The following is a 25,997-nucleotide window of genomic DNA, read 5'->3' as shown; positions in this document are numbered from 1 at the left end:
GGATTTTAAGTACTTAGGGTCAACAGTCCAGAGGAATGGGGAGTGTGGAAAAGAGGTAAAGAAGCGTGTGCAGGCAGGTTGGAATAGGTGGAGAAAAGTGTCAGGTTGTGTGTTGTGTGATAAAAAAAGTACCAGCAAGAATGAAAGGAAAGGTGTACAGGACAGTAGTGAGACCAGCGATGTTGTATGGTTTGGAGACATTTGCACTGAGGAAAAGACAGGAGGAAGAGCTGGAGGTAGCAGCACTGAAGATGTCGAGGTTCTCTTTGGGAGTGATGAGGATGGATAGGATCAGGAATGTGTACATCAGAGGGACAGCACATGTGAGATGTTTTGAAGACAAAGTTAGAGAGGCCAGGTTGAGATGGTTTGGACATGTTCAGAGGAGGGAGAGTGAATATATTGGTAAAAGGATGCTGAGGTTGGAGCTGCCAGGCAGGAGGTCAAGAGGAAGACCAAAGAGGAGGTTTATGGATGTAGTGAAGGAGGACATGAAGGTAGTCGGTCTGAGAGAAGAGGATATAGAGGATAGGACTAGATGGACGTAGATGATTCACTTTGGCGACCCCTGAAGGGAAAAGCCGAAAGAAAAAGAAGAACAATGCTAGACCACATACAGCTTCAATTACAACATCATGGCTGCGTAGAAGAAGGATCCGGGTACTGAAATGGCCAGCCTGCAGTCCAGATCTTTCAGCCATAGAACACATTTGGCGCATCATAAAGAGGAAGATGTGACAAAGTTGATCTAAGACAGTTGAGCAACTAGAAGCCTGTATTAGACAAGAATGGGACAACATTCCTATTTCCTAAACTTAAACAACTGGTCTCCTCAGTCTCCAGACATTTGCAAACTGTTTTAAAAAAGAAGAAGGGATGCCACACAGTGGTAAATATGGCGTTGTCCCAACTTGTTTGAGATGTGTTGATGTGTTGAATTTAAAATCAACTTATTTATCCCTTAAAATTATACATTTTCTCAGTTTAAACATTTGATATGTCATGTTGTATTCTTAATAAAATATTGAAATTTGAAACTTCTACATCATTGCATTCTATTTTTATTCACAATTTGTTCAGTGCCCCAACTTTTTTGGAATTGGGTTTGTATATCACCAAGCATTTTAGTGCTAAAACTAGCTCCTTAATCTGTGAAATGTTATGAGTAGTCAAGAGGACTCCTAAGTCACTAAGACCAAATCATTAAACAATCATAATAGCTGTTGCAGACCTTTTGCTCTTCCACTTTACTCCCTGTCTACTCACTACCCTGTCATAATAATAAAGCAATAACACCAAAAAATAATATTTAATTATTAAATAAGTAAATAAAAAATAAATCATGTCTAAATTATCTGTGGCAGTTGTTTCATGAGTTCACACTTACAAATGATTGGATAGAGTAAAAGAGTAAATTAAGCCTATTTGGCATGCTTTCCGAGAGGACCGAGGGCTCTGAGGTCAGGATTTAGCCCAAACCCAGAGTTTTCCCCCGAATCGAATCCCCGGCTGGGCCGAGAGTGAGTAGTCGGGGTGGCGGAGGGATGCAGAAAACTTTCGAGGCAACTCATTAAGTAAGCTGCTTGGTGCTCCTCTTGCACTTTATTTATAAAAACACAATTTGTCGCTTAAATTCTGTGATCTCTTGGGATGAAGATGTAAGAGGCTGACAATCAGCTGAACATAAACTTGCTTAATTAGTGACACTTGGCTCCTCAGTCCCCAGACTTTTGCATTTGTGAATAGGTTTTAAGAGAAAACTCATAACTACGAACTTTTACTGGCATTTAGGAGAACTCTTAGTGGTAAGATGAAATGTTTTGTGAATACGGCCCCTGATTTTTTATTGTACACTGTAAAAAAAATTATTTATATCACTTTCACTTTCTATCATAAGTCTTGAGTTCAGATCTGAGTTAATTTATGATTTTCACAGATTCATATTACAGCAACACATTTTCACTTGATTTATTATTATTATCCTGTCTATAAATTGCATCTCATCTATAGTGAGGAAATCTTGAGTTCAGTGATCAAATCTCAGGTCTGTTGCCATGCAACGAATGTGTGTGTGTGTGTGTGCAGACATACATTTCCGTAGTCCTGGTGTAATCCTGATCTCTCCTCCATGATCCACACTACAAAACACACACAGTGAAAGTTAACCATTAAACACACACGCACTCAGACACAGACAAACACTCACACAAATGTGCACACAGACACCTTTTTTTGAAGATCAAAACTCATGTTGACTTGCTGCACTGAAAAATGTCTCAATTAAATGATGTGAACCGAATGTCTTTTAACATTGACACTTTAATTGTTGAACCAACGGACGGTTTTCAATGCATCAATCAACACAGTTACATTTTAATATCCAAAATCTTATTAGTGTATATTTAAATCAAGCAGAAATCACTCTTTAAAGCAGGGTACACCTTTTCCAAGGTCAAATTCAAACACTTTCAAGGTCCATTTTAAAACTTTTCCAAGCACCTCACACCACTGTAAATTACATACCAATACATAGTCAAAATTATTATTTAGTGTTTTTTCTTTTAAATCACATTTAAAGAGATAATGCTATAAACAGCCAAACTTGTGTTTCGTAATAGCAGAAGGATCAGATATTTAAGCAAAAAAAGTTTTTTTTTTTTTTTTTTTTTAAATGTATCACTGTCTATGTAGACTTTGGACTTTATTTAGAACAATTACCCCAAACAAAATCACTCGACAGGTTCACTTCACTTTCAGTTAATTTATTACAAACATTCGTCTATGAGGTAGACAGTCAATCAGATTCAGCTCATTGACCTTTTCTATTTTTAATTTATTTATTTTTTTGTCTGTCTATTGAAAGTCTAGGCAATCAAATATTTATTCTGAAGAGATCACTTTATATAATACAGCTTATTATTATTATTATTATTATTATTATTATTATTATTATTATTATTTAAAAATTATTTAAAATTTTAACGCAATTTCACACTAAACTTCAGAAAATACAGAATAAATATATTACTGTAGGCAAGGTTCAGTCTAGGCAGCGTAAATTACCATGGATAAATTCTGATATATTACAACTCCTTAAACAGAAGGCCTCTCTTTTTAAAATATATATAGGCAAAGTCGAACATCTGAGAGTAAAAATAACTTCATACAAATTAGAAATAAATGTACTGCTTAACTGTGTAAGGCTAAGGCGGTCTATTTTAAAAAACAGATTATTTTATCCGCTAACAATCCAAAGACGTTATGGCAGACCCTTAAAGTCATCACTGGCGATAATGAGAAGAAAAAATGTTAATATTCAAAATTCACTACAGGGTACTCTGATTTCAGATTCAGAAAAGATTGAAAATGTTAATCATCGGTTAACAAATTGGCAATTAATTTCAAAACTCCTTCCTTTTCATCTGTAATTACTTTAACATCTGAACAGTTTTCATGCTCCGAAATTACACAGAATGAGAGTGAAGAATATTGTGTTCATTGAAAAATACTCATGCCTGCGATATTTATGATTTAATATTTTATTTTTGAAGACTCATGCTGATAGCTTTGTACCTCTTTTTCAGCATTTAATCAACCTTTGCATCAGGCTTTCGATCTTTCCTACTGACTGGAAAATAACACAAATCACTCCAATTTTTAAATTTGATGATTCTACTCTTTTTATAAATTATAGACCTATCACAATACTTCCAATAATGTCAAAGTTGCTTGAAAAAACTTTGCACAATCAGTTGATCTCTTATTTAGAAATGTATCATTTGCTTAGCGACTGTCAACACGGTTTCCGCGCTAAGCGATCTACCATGTCACCATTATTATTTTTTACTGTACAAATACGAACGCTCTTAATAAAGGTCATATCACTGGAGCTGTTTTTATTGACTTTCGTAAAGCCTTCGGCACAGTGAACCATCAGATTTTGCTTAACAAACTTCATTCATTTAATTTGTTTTCATCTGTGATAAAAATGCTTTATTCGTTTTTGTCAAACAGGTCGCAAGCTGTTAAAATTAATCATGTAACATCTCAATTTTTAGTCTGTGATATGGGAGTTCCTCAAGGCAGTATTCTTGGACCTCTATTTTTTCTTTTATACGTTAATGATTTCCCTCGAGTGTGTAAATACTCAGAATGCTTACTGTATGCTGATGATACTGTGATTTTTTTTCTCTGACTCAAATCCTGACGTTATAAATTTTAAATTGACATCTGATCTTCAGTGCTTACATGATTGGTTGAAAAAGAACCATCTGACCATAAATGTAAAAAAAACTGAATGTATGTATTTTCATTCACCTAGAAAAAGTTTATTTTGTGTGGATTCTATCACCTTTGCAAACCAAGATCTTGTCGTTACAAAGACTTAAATATCTTGGTGTGTTACTTGATACACATCTTACATATCGGGATCATATTTCTAATTTGACAAAAAAACTGAATCAGAAACTTTATGTGTATAACAAGATTAGATCATATCTGTCTCTTTCTGCTGAAACTTTTCTACATGCAATTGTGCACTCAAAAATGCTTCCAAAAAAGTTTCCAAAGTCTCTGGGTACCAAGAGAGCGCTCTTGGCGGTGTTCGACGCTCCCATGCCTCGTCACCCTCAGGCGCCTCTCCAATCGCCAGCAGGGACGCTGCCCCGCTGCGGGTATGTCTGTGGTGCCGGTGGTCCCACTGGTGCAGTCACTGGGGGCCTGGCTAGCGCTCCCCAGCCCATCCCGCTGGCTCATCCGCACCATCAGACTCGGCTATGCGATTCAGTTCGCCCGGCGTCCCCCAAGCTCAGGGGCGTTCACTTCACCTCTGTTTTGAAGGAGTGCGCCTCGGTGCTTCAGGCGGAGATTGCAGTCCTACTGGCGAAGGACGCGATCAAGCCGGTCCCTCCAGCCGATATGAAGACCGGCTTTTACAGCCCGTACTTCACTGTACCCAAGAAAAGCAGCGGGTCACGGCCAATCTTGGATCTGCGGTTCTTGAACCGGTCCCTTCACACGCTACCGTTCAGAATGTTGGAGGCTGTGTCCCTCCACCCTCAAGGTGTATGTGGCCCCAATCACTGCCAATTACGAACTAGTAGAAGGTAAGTTTTTGGGGAAGCACGACCTGATCGTCAGGTTCCTGAGGGGCGCGAGGAGATTAAATCCTCCTCGCCCCCCCCCTCTATACCCTCTATACTTGGGACCCGTCTCTGGTGCTCAGTGCATTTCAGAGACCTCCCTTTGAGCCTTTGCAGTCAGTGGAGTTAAAAATTCTGTCTCTTAAGACAGTACTCCTGACTGCATTGGCCTCTATCAAGAGGGTAGGGACCTGCAGGCATTTTCGGTCGCCGAATCGTGCCTGGAATTTGGGCCAGACTATTCTCATGTAATCCTGAGTCCCCGGCCTGGATACGTGCCCAAGGTTCCCACCACTCCCTTCCAGGACCAGGTGGTGAGCCTGCAAGCGCTGCCTTCGGAGGAGGCAGACCCAGCCCTGGCTTTTCTCTGTCCTGTCCGAGCTCTTCGGACTTATGTGGACAGAACGCAAAGCTTTAGGACCTCAGAGCAGCTCTTCGTCTGTTACGGAGGACAGCAGAAGGGAAAGGCTGTCTCTAAGCAGAGGATGGCCCACTGGATAGTGGATGGCATTGTCTTGGCGTGCCCTGCCCGCTCGGGATTGGAGCTCACTCCACCAGGGGTGTAGCCTGGTCCTGTGCGCGGGCTCGTGGTGCTTCGCTAACAGATATTTGTAGAGCTGCGGGCTGGGCGACACCCAACACGTTCGCTAGATTTTATAGCCTACGTGTAGAACTGGTATCTTCCCGTGTACTCACTTCTCGTAGTCAGTAGCACCAGAGTGCTCGTTCTAGCGTCGGTTTGCTGCGCCACTCCCTTCCTCATGGAACGTATACGTGCGCTTATATGCTCCAGTCGAGTTCCCCGGTATGGCGAACCCTGTTGAGTCCTCCGCAACCCGCGGCAGTCAGACGTGGCAGAGCGTCTGACACCAGGTCTAACACTCGTATGCATTGTGGAACTTGTGTTAGGCTGGGTTCCATATGTAGTGACCCCCACAGCGGTCCCATACGTGTATTCTCCACGGTACGGCTCCCTACGGCGAGCCAGTGTCTTTCCCTTGGCCCGCTCTATCATCTCAGTGCGGTGACTGTCCCCCGCCCAACAGGGCCGGGGCCACCCCTGGGACTCCCGTATGTTGTACTGCCCACGGCCAGTCCATACGTGTAATTTCCACATGGTATCCCCTTCGGGGGAGTGTGGCTTCCGCAGCGGCCTCCAGGGGCACGCTTTCCCAGCGTTATCCAATAGTCCACTGATTGGGTCTTGTGGGATGGCAGTGTGACTCTCCCTGCAGGAAATTCCCCGCCCATTGAGACAGGGTCTGAGGGACTCCCGCAGGGCGCTGGAAGTGATAGTAACTGTGGCGTTTTCCATAGGGATCCCAATTCGTCGGTCACTCCGACGTACATCGAACGTGACTGACTGAAAGGGAACGTCTCGGTTACGTATGTAACCCTCGTTCCCTGAAGGAGGTAACGGAGACGTACGTCCTGTCGCCACAGTTGCTGTACCATCACTGCAGCTCGAGCCACTAGTTCGGCTCCTCAGTGAAAAACAACAGTGCATGGCGATCGCTTCCGCTTTATACCCGCGCAGCGGGGCGAAGTGATCCCAATTCGTCACTCCGACATACGTCTCCATTCCCTCCTTCAGGGAACAAGGGTTACATACGTAACCGAGACGTTTTATGTTCTGCAGAACAGGAACCTGGTGGAAACCAGTTTTTAAACTGAATCAGGCCCGTTTAAATTGTACCTTAAATGTTACTTTTTTTAACTTTCATATATATAATAAAATAAATAAATGAAATGAAAGCTTAAGCTTATATATATATATATATATATATATATATATATATATATATATATATATATATATATATATATATATATAAACATTGATCAATTACCATTACAATTATCTCAGAAATATTTGCTGACAATGCATGTTCTACAATGGGGTAATTTTGTTGCAATAGCTTACATAAAGCAGAAGGACGCTTGACATTTAACAGTAATAAAATAAGAACAAATAAGCAAATTACTAATAGCACAAATAAATCAGGTAGGTCTAGGTCTAACAATATTCAGGTAAGAAACTGAATAACAATAAAAAAAACAAAGTAATACAATTTTAAAAAACATTGGACAATCTTCATTGTAAAAATTAAAAACAATAATCCGTAAGTTAATCAGTCAAGAGCAGCAAGTGATCATTTGTCTTTTTGTAGTTTGAGTAACTCTCTTTAAGACCTGACGAATGCGTGGAATCCAAACACTTGTTAGGGACGTTGTTAGGCCTATTGTAGGGGAGCTGATACTGCCCGAAAATTTTCCTAAGCCCCTCTAAATGATAATAATAACAATAATAACAATTCGATTTATCAATAACCATATCTTCATTCATATTTAGAAGCAACATTATATATAGCCTATCCAGCTACCAAAAGTAGCCGAAAAGTCGGAAGTTGGACAATAGTACAAAGAGTACAAAGATAGTTGTGCTATCAAGACGATGTGTGACAAACGTCCCGAGACTCAATCAGCGTCGCCCTGGAAACAGACCGGATGCACCTGCACATCACAGGCTGAGCGGTCACAGCTGCTTCTCATCCGGTCCCAGCCATATAAGCGGCGGAGACGGACAGCAAGGTGATAGATGTTTCCAGAAGACTCGGCTAACTCTTTTCTCTGCTGTTTCCCCCAGAGAGCAGCGTGTGACCGCCAGCCCCCACCGCAAGAGGTGACTACAGACCCACACTGCCCTGCACCCGGAACACAGCACAGAGAGCGAGCACCGAGCACAACAACCCTCAATAAAATCCACCCTTCGGGGAACTCACCTGCACTATCGTGTCGTGTGCTTCTTCACCCCTTCACAATATATTTTAATCTATGTTGATTATGAAAAGTGCACTGCATGAGTAAGGAAGGACACATCACAAGATGCACAATGTGTCAGAAGACATGGAGTTTGTCAGAAATTATTTTGACCACTTTATTAAGTTTTGTTTTGTAGAAAGCCTTACTGTAAAGTGAATTTTGTTTTGTATAAATTATATTTTAAAGGGCACCTATTAAGCAAAGTTAGAAGTTTTTGAATTGTGCAATTGCTCGCGGGAGGGTTTCTCCACCAAGAAGCCCTCCAAGATCTGCAGGCCGTCAGGACAGAGGTTCGAGGCGCTCCTCCAAGCCCAGCATGAGGACCGCAAGCTGTTCCGGAGCTGGATAGACCGGGAGGTTCGGGCCAGTCCCAGACCTGCCAGCGACTCGACCGCCACCATCTCGCTCTTGAAGATGGGACCGATGGATGACCCGGAGGCGTTCATCGACCTCTTCGAGAGGTCTGCCGAGGCTCAGGGCTGGCCCAAGAATGACTGGTCCATGCGGCTCCTGCCGCTGTTGTCTGAGGTAACGCAGGTAGCCGCACACCAACAGCAACTGATGGACAGGATTCTCCGGCCGCATACGGCATATGCCGCTGCCTATCTGGGTGATATTATCATCTATAGTACAGGCTGGCAGCGTCATATGCAGCATTTGCGTGCTGTCCTGAAGTCGCTGAGGAGGGCGGGGCTGACCGCCAACCCTAAGAAGTGTGCGATTGGGCGGGTGGAAGTAAGGTATCTGGGCTTCCACCTGGGTCATGGGCAGGTGCGTCCCCAAATTGATAAGACCGCGGCAGTTGCGACCTGTCCGAGGCCCAAGACCAAAAGGTTAGACAGTTCCTGGGGCTACCGGGTTGGGCGCCGTCCCGTCCCAGGAGGTGGAGGGTGAGGAACAGCCGATGCTGTACATCAGTCGGAAGCTCTCGAAGAGAGAGACGGTGTACAGCACCATAGTAAAAGAATGTTGATGATGGCTCCCCGGCCTGAATCGGGAGGTGGGGGTATGTGGCAGGGGGGGCGTGGTTTTGCAGAGTCTGTGGAGGGAGAGAGAGTGCGGAGCTGAGCAGGGCGTAAGTGGGCGTAAGTTGTCAAGTGCAAATGAATAACACCTGTGTCTGATTGCAGTTATTGGCGTGGAGAGACTGCATTAAGCCCTTGGACGGAAGAGAGAGGAGAGAGAGAGTTGGACTGGGACTGCGTGTGTCTGCTGACAGAGCTGGAGAGGACAAAGCTGTTGCCAAGTGAAAATAGGAAGAAAGAGTTTTGAGTGTTTTGAGCCATCCACTTGTGTTCTTTGTGTTTGATATTGAGTAATAAAATCGCAAGTCCCAGTCATGCCGACCCTGCCTTCTTCCTTCCCTACACCCATACACATGTCAACCAAACTACAAGTTATTTTAGAGTAAAATATTTTTGGTAAAATATATATTTTATATACAATAAAAACATATTTAGTACATTTTTAATTTACAGTAAATTTAAACTTCCATAACATTTTCATACTTTCATCTTGAATAGGTTTCACTTCAGCAATAATCTGCCAAGTGTCTTCTTTAAAACAGGTCTGTTTTTTTCAAAGCATTCTTGAATTACAGCGATTTAAGTTTGGATAGTGCATTTTCATGTCTATTCTCAAAAAAGGTGGGGGGCAGTTAATAAAGCTATTAAAGACATTCAGTCAAGAGCAGGGGCCTATTGCACAAAACTAGGATAAGGGATTAAGCCAGGATATCTTGGTGATCTTGTCATCTGTATGCATTTACATTTTACATTTATGCATTTAGCAGAAAGCGACCTACTTAAAGCAACTTTTTATCCAAAGCGACTTACAACTTAGGAGTACAGGAAGCGATCCGTCAAGAAGAGGCAAAGAAAACGCAAAAAGTGTCCTAAATACCAAGATTTGTATACTGCTCAGAGTAGCAAAAACCAGAAAAAGGGAAGGAGAAAAGAGAAATAGAGGAGGAAGAGTTTTTTTATGTAAGATTAAGTGCTCATGGAAGAGATGAGTTTTTACCTGTCTTTTGAATGAAGCGAGGGATTCTGTTGTGCGTATGGAGAACGGAAGATCGTTCCACCAACCAGGAACAATGAAAGAAAATGTTCTGGAGGGGGATTTCATGCCTCTCTGTGATGGTATCACAAGCTTCCGCTTGTTAGCTGAGCGAAGGCTTCTGGTGGGGGTGTAGAATCGTAGGAGTGAGTCGAAGTATGCGGGTGCTGATCTTGTGGAAGATCCATAAGCAAGAGTCAGAGCTTTGAATTTGATCCGGGCAGCGAGTGGTAGCCAATGCAGAGAGATGAATAAAGGTGTGACATGAGCCATTTCGGGCTCATTGAATACAAGACGTGCCACAGCGTTCTGGATCATTTGCAGCGGTTTGATTGCTCAAGATGGAAGTCCAGCCGGAAGCGCATTGCAATATCAAGTCTAGAAATTACCAGGGCTTGGACAAGAGGTTGTGTTGCATGCTCCGTAAGGAACGGTCTGATTTTCCTGATGTTGTGCAATGCAAACCTGCATGACCGAGCTGTCTTTGTGATGTGCACTGAGCACTGAGGAACCCCCATGCTCAGTTGATGTGTTTTGGATACCTCTCCTCTCCAGGCAACCTTAAAATACCTACCTGTGAGATAGGACTCAAACCAGTGGAGTGGAGTCCCTGTGATGCCCAGTGATGAGAGGGTGGACAGAAGAATCTGATGATTCACAGTGTCAAAGGCAGCAGACAGATCAAGGAGGATGAGGACTGATGATTTGGATGCAGCTTTAGCCATCCGCAGGTCTTCAGTAACTGACAATAATGCCGTCTCAGTTGAGTGGCCCTTTTTGAAACCTGACTGGTTTACGTCCAGTTGATTAGACTGTGAGAGGAAAGATGAGACCTGGTTGAAAACAACTATTTCAAGTGTTTTCGCTATGAATGGTAGGAGAGAAACAGGTCTGTATTTCTCTACAAGTGATGCGTCTAATGTGGGTTTTTTAAGCAGTGGGGATACCTGAGCCTGCTTGAATGTGGTAGGGAAGATGCTGGTGCAGAGAGATGTGTTGATGATGTGTGTCATCACAGAGAGCGAGCACCGAGCACCACAAACCTCAATAAAATCCACCCTTCTGGGAACTCACCTGCACTATCGTGTCGTGTGCTTCCTCACCCCTTCACAATATATTTTAATCTATGTTGATTATGAAAAGTGCACTGCATGAGTAAGGAAGGACACATCATAAGATGCACAATGTGTCAGAAGACATGGAGTTTGTCAGAAGACATGGAGTTTGTCAGAAATTATTTTGACCACTTTATTAAGTTTTTGTGAGTGCTGGTAAGAGTGTAGGGGAGATGGCTTGTAGAAGGTGTGAGGGGATGGGATCTAGAGGGCAGGTAGTGGGATGGCTGGAGAGGAGAAGTTTAGATACTTCAGCCTCAGTGAGTGAAGAGAAGGAGGAGAGAAAATGTTTGGCTGTGAATGTGGCTGATTTAAAATTGTGTGTGTGTGGAGGTGGGAACTGACTGCTGATGATTGTGGTTTTATCTGTGAAAAAATGGGCAAGATCGTCTGCAGATAGAGATGTGGTGGGAGGTGGTGGATGGGGACAGAGGAGAGAGTTGAAAGTTCTGAAAAGTGTGCGTGTGTCTGAGGTGCTGTTGATTTTGTTGTGGAAATATGAAGATTTAGCTGTATGGACATCATGTGAGAAGAAATGAGCAGAGATTGATACTTACTCAGGTCAGATGGGTCGTTTGATTTGCGTCATTTTCTCTCTGCTGCCCTAAGTTTGGTCCGGTGTTCACAAAGAACATCAGATAACCAAGGGTTAGAGTGTGCTGGCCTAGAAGATAGAGGGCAGATACTATCTAGACAAGAAGTTGTTGCAGTGTTGACATCCATAGAGGAGAATTGTGTGGGTGACGGAAGAGAGGATGACACAACAGAGGAGAGGTGACAGGGAGAAAGAGAACGCAGGTTTCATCTGAAATTAACTGGTAGAGAAAGTGGAAGTGTACGAGTTGTGAAATGTAGACTCAATGTGATGAAATAATGTTTAGAGAAGTGTAAGGGTTTGACCAAAGTGTTTTCTGTAGTGCAGTAGTGTATGTAGATGAGGTCAAGTTGGTTGCCAGATTTGTGTGTGTGTGAGGTAGTAAGGAGTTTGAGATTGAATGAGGATAGAAGGGAGAGAAAATCTGTAGCATACTGTTTGTCCAGGTGGATTTTGAAATCACCAAGGATTACAAGTGGGCTGCTGTCTTCAGGGAATGAGGACAGCAGCACATCTAGTTCCTCAATAAAATTGACCTGGAGGGCGGTAAATGACTACAAGATGGATTTTGGCAGGAGCTGTAACTGTAATAGCATGGTATTCAAATTAGTTGTTATTGCATAGAGAGGTGTGGGTTGAGTATTTCCAATTGTTTGTGATGAGAAAACCTGTGCCTCCACCTCTGCCAGTGTGGCGAGGCGTGTGTGAGAAAGAGAAGTTATTAGAGAGAGCAGCAGGGGTTGCTGAGTCTCTGGACGGATCCAGGTCTCAGTCAAGGCCAAGATATTCAGATTGGATTGAGTTGCAAAGGCTGGAATGAATTCAGCTTTGTTTACAGCTGACTGACAATTCCATAGATCCAGAAAAAAGGAGGGAGGAATATTAGTAGAGGAAGGTATAGGATGCAGTTTAGCAGTGTTGCGCTGCCGACTGTGTGTGATAGTGGAGCGTGGGTTAGAGATAGTGGGTATGTATTGAAAGTACATTGTGAGAAAAGAGACAAGGAGAAAGAGGACAGAGAAATAAATACTTAAGGGCATTCTCGGTGTTCGTTCTTTTGTGTATGCTAAATTTAGTACACCGCGGTCGTGTAAACGTACCCCGAAGGCACACTCACACCAAGAATGATAATAATAATGAAAGATAACTGTATATTAGCGGATAAATTGAGCCAGGATCACCAAGCTATCGAGGCTTAATCCCTTATCCTAGTTTTGTGCAATAGTTAGTTGTGCCCAGTAACTGACTTTCTGTTTTTCTTCAGTTGTTTGATTCATTTTAACAGCAGATCTCGCATTGGGTACTGTATATTAAACTGCATTCACTTTAGTATGCATCTAATATACACACAGGATTTCTGTAACTTACTTGCTGCATACATGCACAGACATAACCAGTTGTTTTCATGTGAACTTTGTTTCTTTCTGACATAAAGCATTTGACAGTTTAATTGCAGTTATACATGAAAGAGAACTAATCTAGTTTAATAGCCTACTCGCGGACACACCAACATCTAACTCTCAGTGCGCATGCATTGAGTGTGTGCTCAAGTTCAGAGTGATAAGGCTGTAAAACACAAGCAAATTATAATATTTCATGAGATGATGATAAATAATAATAATAATAATAATACATTTTATATGTAAAACACTTTATATTAAACAAAATCTCAACTGCAAAGTCACATGAGTGTGTCTGCAATAGAGATGATCAGCAGAACAAACAGATGTATCATGTTTTAGTTTTCATTCGCGTATTACCGAGCTATTAAGGTTCCGCCCTCTGGGTTGAGGAGCAGCAGCTCATTTGCGTTCAAAGAAGGACACACAAAAAACAGCAAATTTTTCTTAATCCCCAAAAATTGGCATTTTCTAAATGGTATATTAAATGATCTGTTAGGAATTTTGATCTGAAATGTCACAGGCACACTCTGGGGACACCCGAGACTTATATTTTATGTTGTACGCCATTGTACGTTCGTCTGTCAGTTGTCAGGCAGTGTTGGTCGCTTTATTAAAAGTTGTTGCTGTGTGCAGTGTGTAAAGGGAAAAAAAAAATAGTTTTACCCTCCTGCTGACTAGTGTTGTGCCCCTCCCAATCCATTCACACACACACACATTGATGATTCGACTATCAGTTGACTATAGAAAGATTCGAAAGTTCTGATTCGAATGTGTAAATCCTTAGTCGGGGACACCCCTATGTGAGTGTATAGAATGTAACTCTTCCTGTTATACATACTTGAGTTTCTCCAGTCTGTAGTTTGGATGATTGAGTTTATCAGTGAGCAGCTTGACTCCTGAATCTCCTGGGTGATTGTAGCTCAGATCCAGCTCTCTTAGGTGTGAAGGGTTTGAACTCAGAGCTGAAGACACATAACCACAGCCTTCCTTTGTCACCATACAGCCAGACAATCTATAAAGACATACAGCAACACATGACAATTATTTTGGCAATTAAACACACTGACCTGTGGCAGCTGTTATTTATTGTAAATTCAGTCACAAAAGGAAGTGCGCCAGAGTAAAATTATTACTTTTCTACATGTAGTTAAGCCATCAGACACAAACTGTGGCGTTTTGAGCAACCTCTGATTGGCCATAGCGTTTAAGAAATCTACAGATGTCTGTGCGTTGCCACCACATTGCATAATTTTGGAAATTGGAGATCTTTCAAACTCTCAAGAGCACAAACATATATATGCACTTGAGCGTTTGCTAAATATGTTTCGCCAAGTCAGATGGGGCCCCTCTGTTCCCTGGGGCTCTAAGTGACAGCTTACTTTGCTTATTGGTTAAAGGAGCAATAGGTGATTGTCTAAAGATTGTGTTTTTTGTTATGCTGGTTGAGCATATCATATCTTGATAGCGATCACTATGTCTAAAAGTCTAAGTGTATTTTAATAAATATATATAGTCTGTCAAGGCATAGGATTATAAATGTTTGTTCAATCATTGCATGTGGTCTGTCAGGATCCTGTCATGATGCCCTTGGCTGTCCGCACTGCCGGCTGTCTTCACTGTTTTGGACTGGCTGTATGCATCTCGGTGTTCCTGCCTCTGCCCTCGTGGAGATTTGTGTAGTTTTTCTTAGCTCCAGTCGTCTGGCTATTTCTGTGTTGACTCTGAAAGAAGCCTGTGATTTTTGTTCTGATTAATCAGTGAAGACTTCTTGCTTCATTAAAGACTGTTAACTGAACCCCACCCTGGTCTTCATTGTTCTTACCTCTAACATGGTCAGAGTGAAATGAAAGCATGTGTTCCCAGTCATTAAATGTGTTTCCATACCACTCTTCACACAGACATAATACATCATCACATATGATGCAGACAGAGCAAGAATGACAGGCAAACAGTTGTCTATGTTCATTTTTGTAGTACTGTTACTTGCTGTACTTTTAAGTTCTCACCAGAAAATGACACATAATGTAATCCAATAATGTTGTCTCTGATGATCTCGCTTCTTGTCTGTGTGCGTTCATGTGTTTTGGAGGAGGCTTTGGGTGCCAATTTTCAAGGTGGGTGGGATTGTATGCTTTCAGTGCATGCCGGCTAAAGTTAACATTTTCCAGATCACCTATTGCACATTTAAGTCTGCCTCCAATCATAGCATAGTTCATTATTTTAAAGCCATTCACCTCAGTATCTCCAGCTGACAGTTTGGACTCTTCAGTCCATCAGAGAGAAGCTTCACTCCAGAATCATGCACGTCATTGTTAGTCAGGTCCAGCTCTCTCAGGAAGGAGTTTGAGGATTGTAAAACTGAAGACAAACGTTCACAGGACTGAGCAGTGAGATTACAACACTGTAGCCTGTGTAGAGAAGAGCAACAGTAATGCCTTTTGAGTAGCGCTTATAATATTAAGCTTAGAAAAACCTTTGACTCCTAATGATGTAAGCAAGTAATGTAAGATGTAAGCTAAAAAAAATATCTTCTAAAACATCAAAACCAATAAATATCATACTGTCACACTTTCATTGTGTTTGGTTAACATTTTCAAGGACTATTCGTTTGCTTATGCTTTCCAGTTTCCTTTGTTCTCATGTTTCCCTCACTAGTTTCCATCACTAGTCACAATGGTATTAGAACAACCATAGTTTGTCAATGTCTACTTGGACTTGAACTATATCTACTTGGATGTCCTACTTACTGGACATTGCCCAATTTGAGTGTACCACAGCTAAAGTTCATAGCGCCTCAAGAAAGACGATACAATTTTGTTTGGACCTTATAAGATTTTATCGAAAATTTTAAAATCCTGAGATGTAATTGGTATCCTTATTTATATAAAATGTATCTGTTTTCATTTTATTAAGCTGTATTTCTGTCTTATGATTGTGGGTGGATTTTGGGCTCTGCTGTAGATAGTTCAAAATTAAAAATGTTGAATAAAGAAAGAATCAAAACAAAACAAAACAAATAACTGGGGTTAGACACCACTAGTCTAGGCCAACAAGTCACCCATATAAAATGTAGGCCCAATTAAAATGACTAACAGGTAGGGTTGCAAAGGGGCTGATTATTTCTGGTAAATTTTCAGAAACTTAAGGAAATATTTCTAAAATTCCAGAAAGTTTCCAGAAATATTGCAACCTTAGTAACGGTGCATATAAATTATTGTAGAGGAGACTCTTACAGTGCTCTTCTTGTGTTTTTGATCAACGGCAGCAGTCTCATCAGTGCTTCATCAGATCTTCTGTATTTCTGCAGTTCAAACATCTCTTGAGCCTCTTCTGACATCTGGAGCACAAACACCAGACCTGACCACTGAGCAGAGGAAAGATTCTTTGCTGCAAGAATTCCTGAACTCAGATTCTTCTGGATTTCCACCACAAAGTCATCTTTCAGTTCATTCAGACAGTGGAAGAGATTGATGGTTCTATCCACTGATTTCTCCTTTTCTATTTTCTTTTTGATATAGTCAGCAGTGTTTTTCATGTTCTCTGTTTTGAGTTCCAGTTCTGGCAGTAGATCCATCAGGTCACTCTGATTGGACTCCAGTGAGAGACCCAAAAGGAACCGGAGGAAAAGGTCCAGATGTCCATTCTCGTTTCGTAAAGCCATATTGACTGCAGCATTATTAAGCTGAAACAGTGGCTTTTTGGACAGTTTCCAAATTAGTTTTTCCGTCCAGGATTGAAGAAACAGGTCAGCTTTCTCATCTTTGCCCATAAAAAACACATAAAGAGCAGCGAGGAATTCCTGGACACTGAGATGTACAAAGCTGTAAACATTTCTTCTTAAAACTTTTTCCTTCTGAAACAATCGAGTGCATAACCCAGAGTACAATGACCCTTCACTGACATCTATTCCACATTGCTCAAGATCTTTTTTGAAGAAAATCCACTTTCCTTTCTTCAGCTGTTGAAAAGCCAGTTTCCCAAGCTTCAGAATAATCTGATCAAAATGCCATGCATTGGCTTTAGTTTCATGGTCATCATAGTATTTTTCTTCTATCTGTTGCAGCTGAGAAATAACGAAGTTTGTGTACATCCCTGTGAGAGTTGTGGGAGTTTTGTCATTGCTCTCTCGAGACAGTAGAGGCTGAAGAACAGTGAGAGAGATCCAGCAGAAGACAGGGATATGACACATGATGTACAGACTCCTGGAGTTTCTGATGTGACGGATAATTTTTTCAGAAACCTCAGGACAGTTTTTGATGAAGTATTGCTCTTTCTGGTCATCATTGAATCCTCGCACCTCTGTCACTTGATCAATGTATTTTCGGGGTATCAGACTGGCTGCTGCTGGTCTGGATGTGATCCAGATGAGAGCAGAGGGAAGCAGGTGTCTCTTGATCAGGCTTGTAACTATCTTACTCACTGTTGTTATTTTGTGAACATCAGTAATTCTGTCACCCTCTTTAAAGCCCAAAGAGAAGTGGCATTCATCTAGTCCATCAAAGATGAACATGACCTTACCATCACCTTCAGGAAGAGAGGGCAATTCTTCAGTATCATTAAATATGTGTTCTTGAAGAAGTCCCATGAGACTGCAGTTATTTGTGATCAAATTTAGCTCACGAAACGGCAGAGGTAAAATGAAGGCTATATCATGATTTTCATTTCCTTCAGCCCAGTCAAGGATGAATTTATTGACAGAGACAGTTTTTCCCACCCCTGCGATCCCCATTGTCAGCACCTTTCTGTTTCGTCGACCCGTCTCACACTGGACTTTAAACATGTCATTACAATTGATTGGCTTCTCCTTGGCAGTTGATCGGTTGTGATCTGATTCGATCTGTATCACCTCATGGTCGTTCAATCTTCCTCCAGTCTCATTCTCCACCACATATAAATGTGTGTAGACATCAGTCAGGTATTTCTGATGACCCGTCTGCGAATTACCGACCAATATCCGCTTGTAGTCTAATTGTAATATGTTCTTCAGTCTAAGGCTGGTCTCTGTGTAATCATGACTGTCGTCTGCAGTTGAGCCTTTAAAAAACATGGAAAAAGACAGCAAAGACTATGTTATCATGATTTTCATAAATTCCTTTTTCTACTATATTCAAAATAATCACACTCTACTGCAGTAGTGTTTATATGGTTCATCTCGCACTGATTATGCTGAAGTTGACAACATGTATGGTGATGGAAATGCTTTGACAAATGCTGACGCTAAATTGGTTTCAGTATCAACATTTCATAATAACTTTCTTTTTCTAATTCCTTCCAGGGCATTTATTGGATTGTCACAAATTGGACTCAGATCAACTTAAGGCCATGTTGAACAAAATTATTAATAGCTAGTTGATCAAAACATTGACATCTAGCAAACCAAGTAAGACAAGAGATTGTATAAGGGTTAGGCTGGGGTTATTGGCCCTCATTTATCAATCTTGCGTAGAAACGGGCGTATATGTTGGCGTAAGATTATGTTTACACTCCTCTCACCGCCTGATTTATGAAGCTGTGCGCTCCTCTGCAATCCAGGTGTACGCAATACTTGCCCTTGATAAATGCCGCGGCTGAAAACGATCGTCATTAGAATAACACGCCCCTATATATTCAAGTCTCCGCCTCCCCCACGCCCTCATTTTACACCATGGACACACGGAAGACGGCAAAGAAGCGAAACTTCTCCGGCGTGGAGATCGGGCGCGTCTCAATCATCTCACTAGTCCACTAATCAGGGCACTGATTAGGACATAAGTCAATGGGCTGACTCCCTGATCAGTGCCCTGACTACTGAACTAGTGAGATGATTGAGTTGGGACGCGCCCATCAAGACCATCCCCAGGGAAGTTGAAAAAAATGAAAATGTTTTATTTGGGAGTTTAAAGAGTGGGAATAAAGGCACCCACAAAAACAAAATATGGACCCAAATAACGAGTACTGTTAATAGTGTGGGGATTGAGAAACGCACTCCAGCAGTTTAAATAGCTGTTTGGATGATAAATTACCATCACAATGCATTATTTTACAGCACATGTTTTGAAACAATTAGCATTTAATTTCGTATCACGGCACATGTATTGGGGTGTACGATATGATGATGATGTGATGTGGAGTACCATTCATTCACATTAATAATTACATGACAATTTGTAAGATTCTTTTTATTATTATTATTATTATTATTATTATTATTATTATTAATGATGGTTATTGTTATTTAGAAGAAAAATGCTGTTATTATTTATTTTATTATTATTATTTAAAAGAAGAAGAATGTGTTACAACCCTATGTTTTGTATTTTGTGACCTCTCTGTTTTGCGAGTCTCTGTCTGACCAGGAAGTTAATCTGATTGGTTCCTGCAGGCTGATTGCTGTCATGTCCTCATTGGTCCACAGTCTTTTAAAAAGATTGTCATCACTTCCTGTAGGAAGATTGACTGATTGAGAGATCTTGTGTTTTGAGAGAGAGTTTTGACCTGTGTATGCAGAGTTTGTTTGTGTGTTACAAAAGTTTGACTGTGTTAGGAATATTAGAAACTTTGAGTATTGTTTGTTTGTTTAAATCTGACACTGTTTGTATCAGTGGAATGTAATTGGTATATCTGACCCTTTGCCTGTTTTCTGACACTGATTTGGACTGCCCTTTTCAGTTTGTTTGCCTGGTTGTACAAATATTGTAAATAATGAGTTTGGGAAAGTAGGGAGTCTGATGCCATTTTTGTTTATTGTAAACTATTTTGATCTCTGTTTTGGTTAGGGAGTTAGGTTTATATACTGTATTTTCTTTTTCTTTCTTTTTGGTTTAGGGTTTAAGAAAGAGGTTTAAAAAAAGGAAGCTTTGTTTGTTATTTTGGCCCAGTCAGCTCTTGAATCTTCGGTCCCAATTCAAATAAATAAATTCATCTTTATTCCATTACACTGGTTTCAGAGTTTTCATGTTGCACCCTTTTCCCCTAGACGGGGCGTAACAATGTAATTTTTATTATTTTGTCAGTCTGAATTATTCAGTCCCAGTCCATGCGCAGCTGCCGCACAGGCTCGCAACTGGAGGAAAACATCAAATGCTTTGGTAGCCTATAGTCACACAAATTAAACATTTAAGTCTACGTTGCACAAAAATAAACACTGAAGTTTATAATAACTATGTTGTTGTTGTTTACAGTGGATCATAATATAGCATATCTTTGTCAGTGCGTTTTGTGGTGTTAGGAATTTTTTTTTCTGCGCATTTTCGCACTAACTCAAACGTGCGTACACCACCTCCTGAGCTGGCGTAGGATTTGAGTGTGCCGTACGCGAACGTCCATATTGATAAATCTCAAAGTCACCGTGGGTTTAGGTGTACGCAAGGTGTACGCTGGAAATTTGGTGTACGCACTTTTGATAAATGAGGGCCATTGAAATTACCCTCTTTGTGTTAAAGTTGGATCTTGCAGACATTTTAATTCAGGGTTTAAGACCATTCGTAAAATTATGACTAGGCACTGTTGTATTAAATATACTTGTCTAAATATCACTAGTCTTCTTGGCCCTGTATTTGTTGCTTGCTGTTATATTTGCTCTTATTTGCATGTACAGGCAATGACTGTTACCTTTACCCAATATCTCATTTGAATTGGCTCCAACTGCGGCAGATGTCTTTATATTGCCTTCAGTCTGACCTGTGTGAGAGAAAGAGAGATTATCACTCACTGGAAAACATAAATCACAAAAACATATCAGCAGAGGAAAGTTTAAGTCAATCACATTACAGCCACAGTGATTTAAATCTTACCTTGCTTGTGTTTATTCTCCAGCTGCTCAGCCAGATTATTCTGGTTGATCTTCCTCAGGGTCTCCACCGTGATCTTCACAGCTTCTTCTGATCCAAAACATGCTACCAACTTATCCACAGTGTCTAATCTATCTGCATTCTCCATTTCACACTTGAATATAAACTCATGTTCATTTTCCAAGGACCACTGAAACTCCTTCAGATCGTCTTTCCTCAGATTCTTCAGTGAGTTTTTGAGCAGCTCTTTAACAAACGCCATCGCTTTTCACCGATTTACAGCTGAAGAACAAAACGAAAAAGATCTAAAGATCTATTTATCTGTTTTCCTAAAAGTCTATATTGCTTTTTAAACTACTTCAATCTTTCTGGTCAGGACTTCTCAAGTCAAATATCCCGGAGGCAAAAACATGCAGCTTTTGTGCCTCTGTACAAAATTCCCTACCTCATACATGCGTGAGTCCAACTTGCACAGAAAGTTTCATTTCAGCAGTATCCAGTAGCAGAGTTATGCAGAGTTTTCCTGGCTTTGTTTATTCCTCAAAAGTCTGTTTTTCCTCGTGTGTAAGGTAGCTATTTGCGTTACTGTAAAAAAAAAAATTGCTATAAGTCATAGATTTTTAATTTTTTTAACCAGTTTTCACAAGTCAGTTGAAATGAGTAGAACAGACAAGTGTTTGAACATAACCTTCGATATTTATTGCACGTCGACTCGACAGACAGCAAGATGTTTATCCTGCACTTCAAGTATTACCTTTCTAAGAAACATAAACATATAAAGTGCATTTAACTCTAGCAAATTAAATCAAACTCTCTCAGCCTGAGACGACTGGTCAAGTAAACAACCTGTACTTACAACTGTTTTGTTCACAACAAAAATAAACTTTTAAACAACAAAATTGTGTGTTTAGGTCTGTAGTCTTATTCTTAATTAAATAAACCAAACTCCTAATCTCAGACAACTGGTCTGGTATTTTATTCAAAAGTACATTTAGAAGTAATTACAATTATTTAAAAGTAGTTAAATAATATAAAGTGTGTGTGCAGTAACTGTAGCGAATTTAAAAAAATCAAACTCTAACAACTTGAGATAAATAGCCTGGAAGACATAGGCTGCTGTATTAATTTATCTTCATTAAAAAAATAAACAGTTTAACAAGATGGAGTGCTTTTAAAGATTGAACTTTAGCTCCTAGATATTTATCTACCCATCCAAACACTCCTTCTAAAACACTCATCTATTCATGTGTCCGTCGTGTATCCGACTAACCCATGTAGCCTAACTAGCCTACCCTTCAATCCACTGATTGTATCTAAGAAGCAGCAGCATTTCAGACCTCTTGTTTCTCAATGAGGTGAAGACCTAGCCTAGAAATGTAGACGCACCCTAGCAGCAGCAAATCTAATCTGCCCGCGAGTGTCGTCTAGCAACTCTCAATACCCTTCTGAGCTGTAATCGCCCAACTCTTGCTGGACCAATCACATCGTGTATAGAGTCGGTGGGCGGGGCCATAATGGCAATGGCCGATGGCAGAAACTGGCGAACGGCGGTCTTTCGAATCAGCTTTGACCGCGACTCTGGAAGACTTGGAGTTAAGCTTTTCTCTGAGAAAAGAACAAAGAACGGCACTGAAGTCATTCTTAAAAAGGGAAGATGTGTTCAGAGATTTTCCGACCAGATACAGCGAATGTTTAATCTATCAACAAGCTCTGTTTCACCTTCGTTGCTCTGGTTGGTGTAGTGCTATCCTATCGCGTGCAGAGGGAGTTTAAAAGCCAACCATTTATCCCGCCCCTCGGATTGAGCTGTCAATGGTGAGTTTCCAGACCAAACATCGTGATGTGGGTCTGGCTTGTCAGACTAGTAAAGACCAGCTTCCCAAATATATTCTCTCCACTTGGGCACTGGATGGAGTGGCTGCATTGTATTTGAGTGGAAAAAATTTTTATTAGTGGGAATCCATTAAGAGTGTCCATCCCTTGTGCTCCTGATTTTAAATAGTCAGCGAAAAGATTTCATCCTCTATGGCTGAGTCGGTGCGGACTTGCCTCGGCATTGGCGGACTTGCCTCGGCACAGGAAAGGAAGGCATTGTCCTTCCTTTCCTGTGTTCACAGCCAACGTAGTTTAAATGAAAGCCATGAGCTAAGAGATATCCATTTAATTTCACTTTGATTTCATAATTCATACATATTTCATGTATGGGAGTATGTATTCAATGTATTTGAAGAAATACTAGCTCTTACCTTGACAACAGCCTCTGGAAGGTCACCAAGGATTTGGAGGCCAGTCTTTAAGTCCAGGGTTTTGGAGATCTCCAGTGTGGGTAGGAGGGTGCCATAGAAACAATTGTGTCAACGGGTACTGTTAGTGGATTGATCACTGTGCAGTATTCTCTGAGGAACTGGTATTCCCGATCTGTGATGGACTTCAAACCAAAATTGTAGGAAATGGTGTTCAGCTCGGTGATTGGGAATTCAGACACGAGCAACAGCATCATGAAAGGAGTTCCATCCGGTCGTACATGGGACAAGGAGCTTCCTTTCAAGGACTTCATCCACGACCTCTGCAGCCACTGTGGAACGGCTGGCCTTGTTCCACATAGCTGTGCATTTGAAGATGGCACTTCTGTACAAAGCTTTTATGCCTGGCCTTGAAAGTAGCCACTTGTCCACATCAGAGCATGAAATAAGGTTTGCTGTGTGCGATGCACATCTGTGGTGTGGTGGCAAAGTCACAACATCCTCTACCACATCCTCTTCCACATTCATGTATTGTATCACATCTTCCTCCCCAGAGTCATCACCCTGAACGGGCTGTACATTTGAACCATTATCTGTGACAGTAGCTGTGATTTTGTTAGAAATACTAAAGAATGAGTGGATATTGTCCAGTTCAATAGCAATGCTGTCATACGTATGACGGCCTTTGAAACGTCTGCAGGCCAAGGCTGCTTTATTTCGCTCTAATCTGCGTGTATCTAACCTTTGGGCAGTCACGCCGAGGGGACTGCGGTTGTGCGCAGTCCAAATATCTGGAGTTGTAGACAAAAAGTCCAACTCTTCAAAACTCTTTTAAATCTCTGTGTTCATTTTGGTGTACTTAGCATCTAGGTATTTAGCACACATATCTGAGCATGGCATACAGGTCCCTGCTTTCTTAGGTATTTTTGCAATAATTGCTGGGAATGAATCATCCTCCACCATCAATAATGGCAACATACTTTTAACAACATACCTGCCTATCATACAGTTGACTTCAGCCTGTTCACAGCCTGTTCAGGTTGTTGTTGTGAGGCAGAAATGTCTAGCTTTTGCTGCTTGCAGGACTTTGCTCCGAGTCCTTCTTTGCTAGTGGATGGCTAGCTATCATCTGTGGTGGAGGTATCGTGTTTTTGGCCACCAGCTTTCTAGATGCTTGTGTCATTGTGAGATGCTTCATTAAATTAGAGTTGCTTATAACGGATGAAGACAAAGTCTTCACTCCTGGACATAATGTACACATTACATGCACGCTCTTGCCTTTGACCACATTGAATTTGATGTAGTGCTTATATCTCCACCTTGAAAATGCCAACTTTTCATCGGATTGCTCCTGACTCACCATCTCGCAGCTTCTCTGTGTGTGTGTGTGTGTGTGTGTGTCTGTGTGACTGTGTGTGTCGCTGGTGTGTTGGCGTGTGTGTAAACACTGGCTCTGATTGGCTACCATGAAACATGACTGCCTTAGCCAATCATAATCGCTTACCTCGTCAACCCCCAACAACGAACAATTTTTTGTGAAACAGTTGTGACGTAACAAAGCCTTGTTTACTGAACAAAGTCTCAGCTTTCAATAGAGCGTTTACAGACAGAAGAGAGTTTAACAGCAAATTAAGACAAAAGCAACTGTTCTTATGCAATGGTGTGATTCGCTGACTAAACAATTTAATTAAACACAAAATAGAGATTCAATTGACTCAAAATGTCAAGATATCGCAATATATTTTTGGCTGGAATTATTTTGGCCAAGACAATCATGTAGTGAAAATCTGAAATGGTGACTCCTTATCTACAGTTGAAATCAAGGTTTTGAGATGAATGTGGCTATTTGAGAGAACAGAGAGACCGAGATGTGTCAATGCTGTTTGTTAAGTCTAGACACATGACTCTGTTAAATCTATATATGTCAGTATTTTATGAAGTAGTATTTACTAACCATGAATAATGGCGATGTGGATGTTTCTTGTTCCTCCGCTGAACTTGAACTGTCTTGAGCAGACGTTATTCTGACAATCCTTTCAGCTCTGGGTTTTTATAAAGGAATGTGGAGAGGGAGTTTTCTTTAGAACTTAAACCTGTTGTACCAGAACTTTCTCAGAAAACTAATAGAACCAGTTTTCATAAGGATTCGTGACATAAGAGTGAACCTGTGTGGATAATCACTGTCTGTCACCAAAAGATTCACAAACAACATATCTGATCTACAGGTAAAAAGACACGCACAGTTAAAGAGGGGGTGGTTTTACAACAGTGCTGTTTACAGAGAAGCAGGAGAGTTTGTGTCCCAGAAACATGGCCAGGCCTAAAGTTCAGAAAGCTCATTTCAATGAAAATATTTCCAGATGACCAGAGTATTGTGCCGTATAATTTGGAGAGATGCTTTTCGGATAGATCTTTTAGCATAACAGGGACTGTGTCTAAAAACTGCCTAAACTCTGTCACCGTCCATCATAGTATGTACAGCTCTAATATTTGTGTAGCTACACACTCATGCTATTCAGTGGGTTGTTACAAATGTATAACAGGACATTTGTATCAACACTATTTTACTTCAGTGAGTACACATGTGTAACCGGAATTATGTAACTACATTTTGTAACAACAATTTGTATTCACACAAGTTTTTTTTCCCACTTCCTCAAGCATAACACTTATTTGTACCAATAGTAATAAAATAATTTAATTTACAATTTAATAATATTAAAATAATAGATTCAAGAGTCCATTAGCAATAAATCTATTATTTTTATTATACTATATTTTACTGTAGTATCTATAGTGTAGTATGGTTCAAAATCACTATAGAGTAATTTTACTATAATAAACTATAGT

The 25,997-nt window shown here is 40.9% G+C and overlaps 1 protein-coding gene across 1 annotated transcript; it reads right to left on the bottom strand.

The window, feature by feature from the left end:
* Positions 1–1,880: 1,880 nt before the first annotated feature.
* LOC137049220 (NLR family CARD domain-containing protein 3-like) lies at positions 1,881–25,130 on the bottom strand. The gene is made up of 8 exons (XM_067427690.1): positions 25,102–25,130; positions 21,350–21,489; positions 20,908–21,186; positions 20,726–20,794; positions 16,369–18,169; positions 15,370–15,543; positions 13,974–14,147; positions 1,881–2,138 (listed from the first exon to the last, which is right to left on the bottom strand). Exons 3-8 carry the CDS (start codon positions 21,164–21,166, stop codon positions 2,027–2,029), a joined length of 2,589 nt encoding a protein of 862 aa, XP_067283791.1. The 5' UTR covers positions 21,167–21,186; positions 21,350–21,489; positions 25,102–25,130; the 3' UTR covers positions 1,881–2,026.
* Between the last annotated feature and the right edge of the window lie 867 nt (positions 25,131–25,997).

This window comes from Pseudorasbora parva, chromosome 20, assembly GCF_024679245.1.
Source record: "Pseudorasbora parva isolate DD20220531a chromosome 20, ASM2467924v1, whole genome shotgun sequence".
NCBI classification, from domain to species: Eukaryota; Metazoa; Chordata; class Actinopteri; order Cypriniformes; family Gobionidae; genus Pseudorasbora; species Pseudorasbora parva.
The sequence above is the reverse complement of the archived record's forward strand: the minus strand, read 5'-3'. Positions and strand labels throughout refer to the sequence as shown.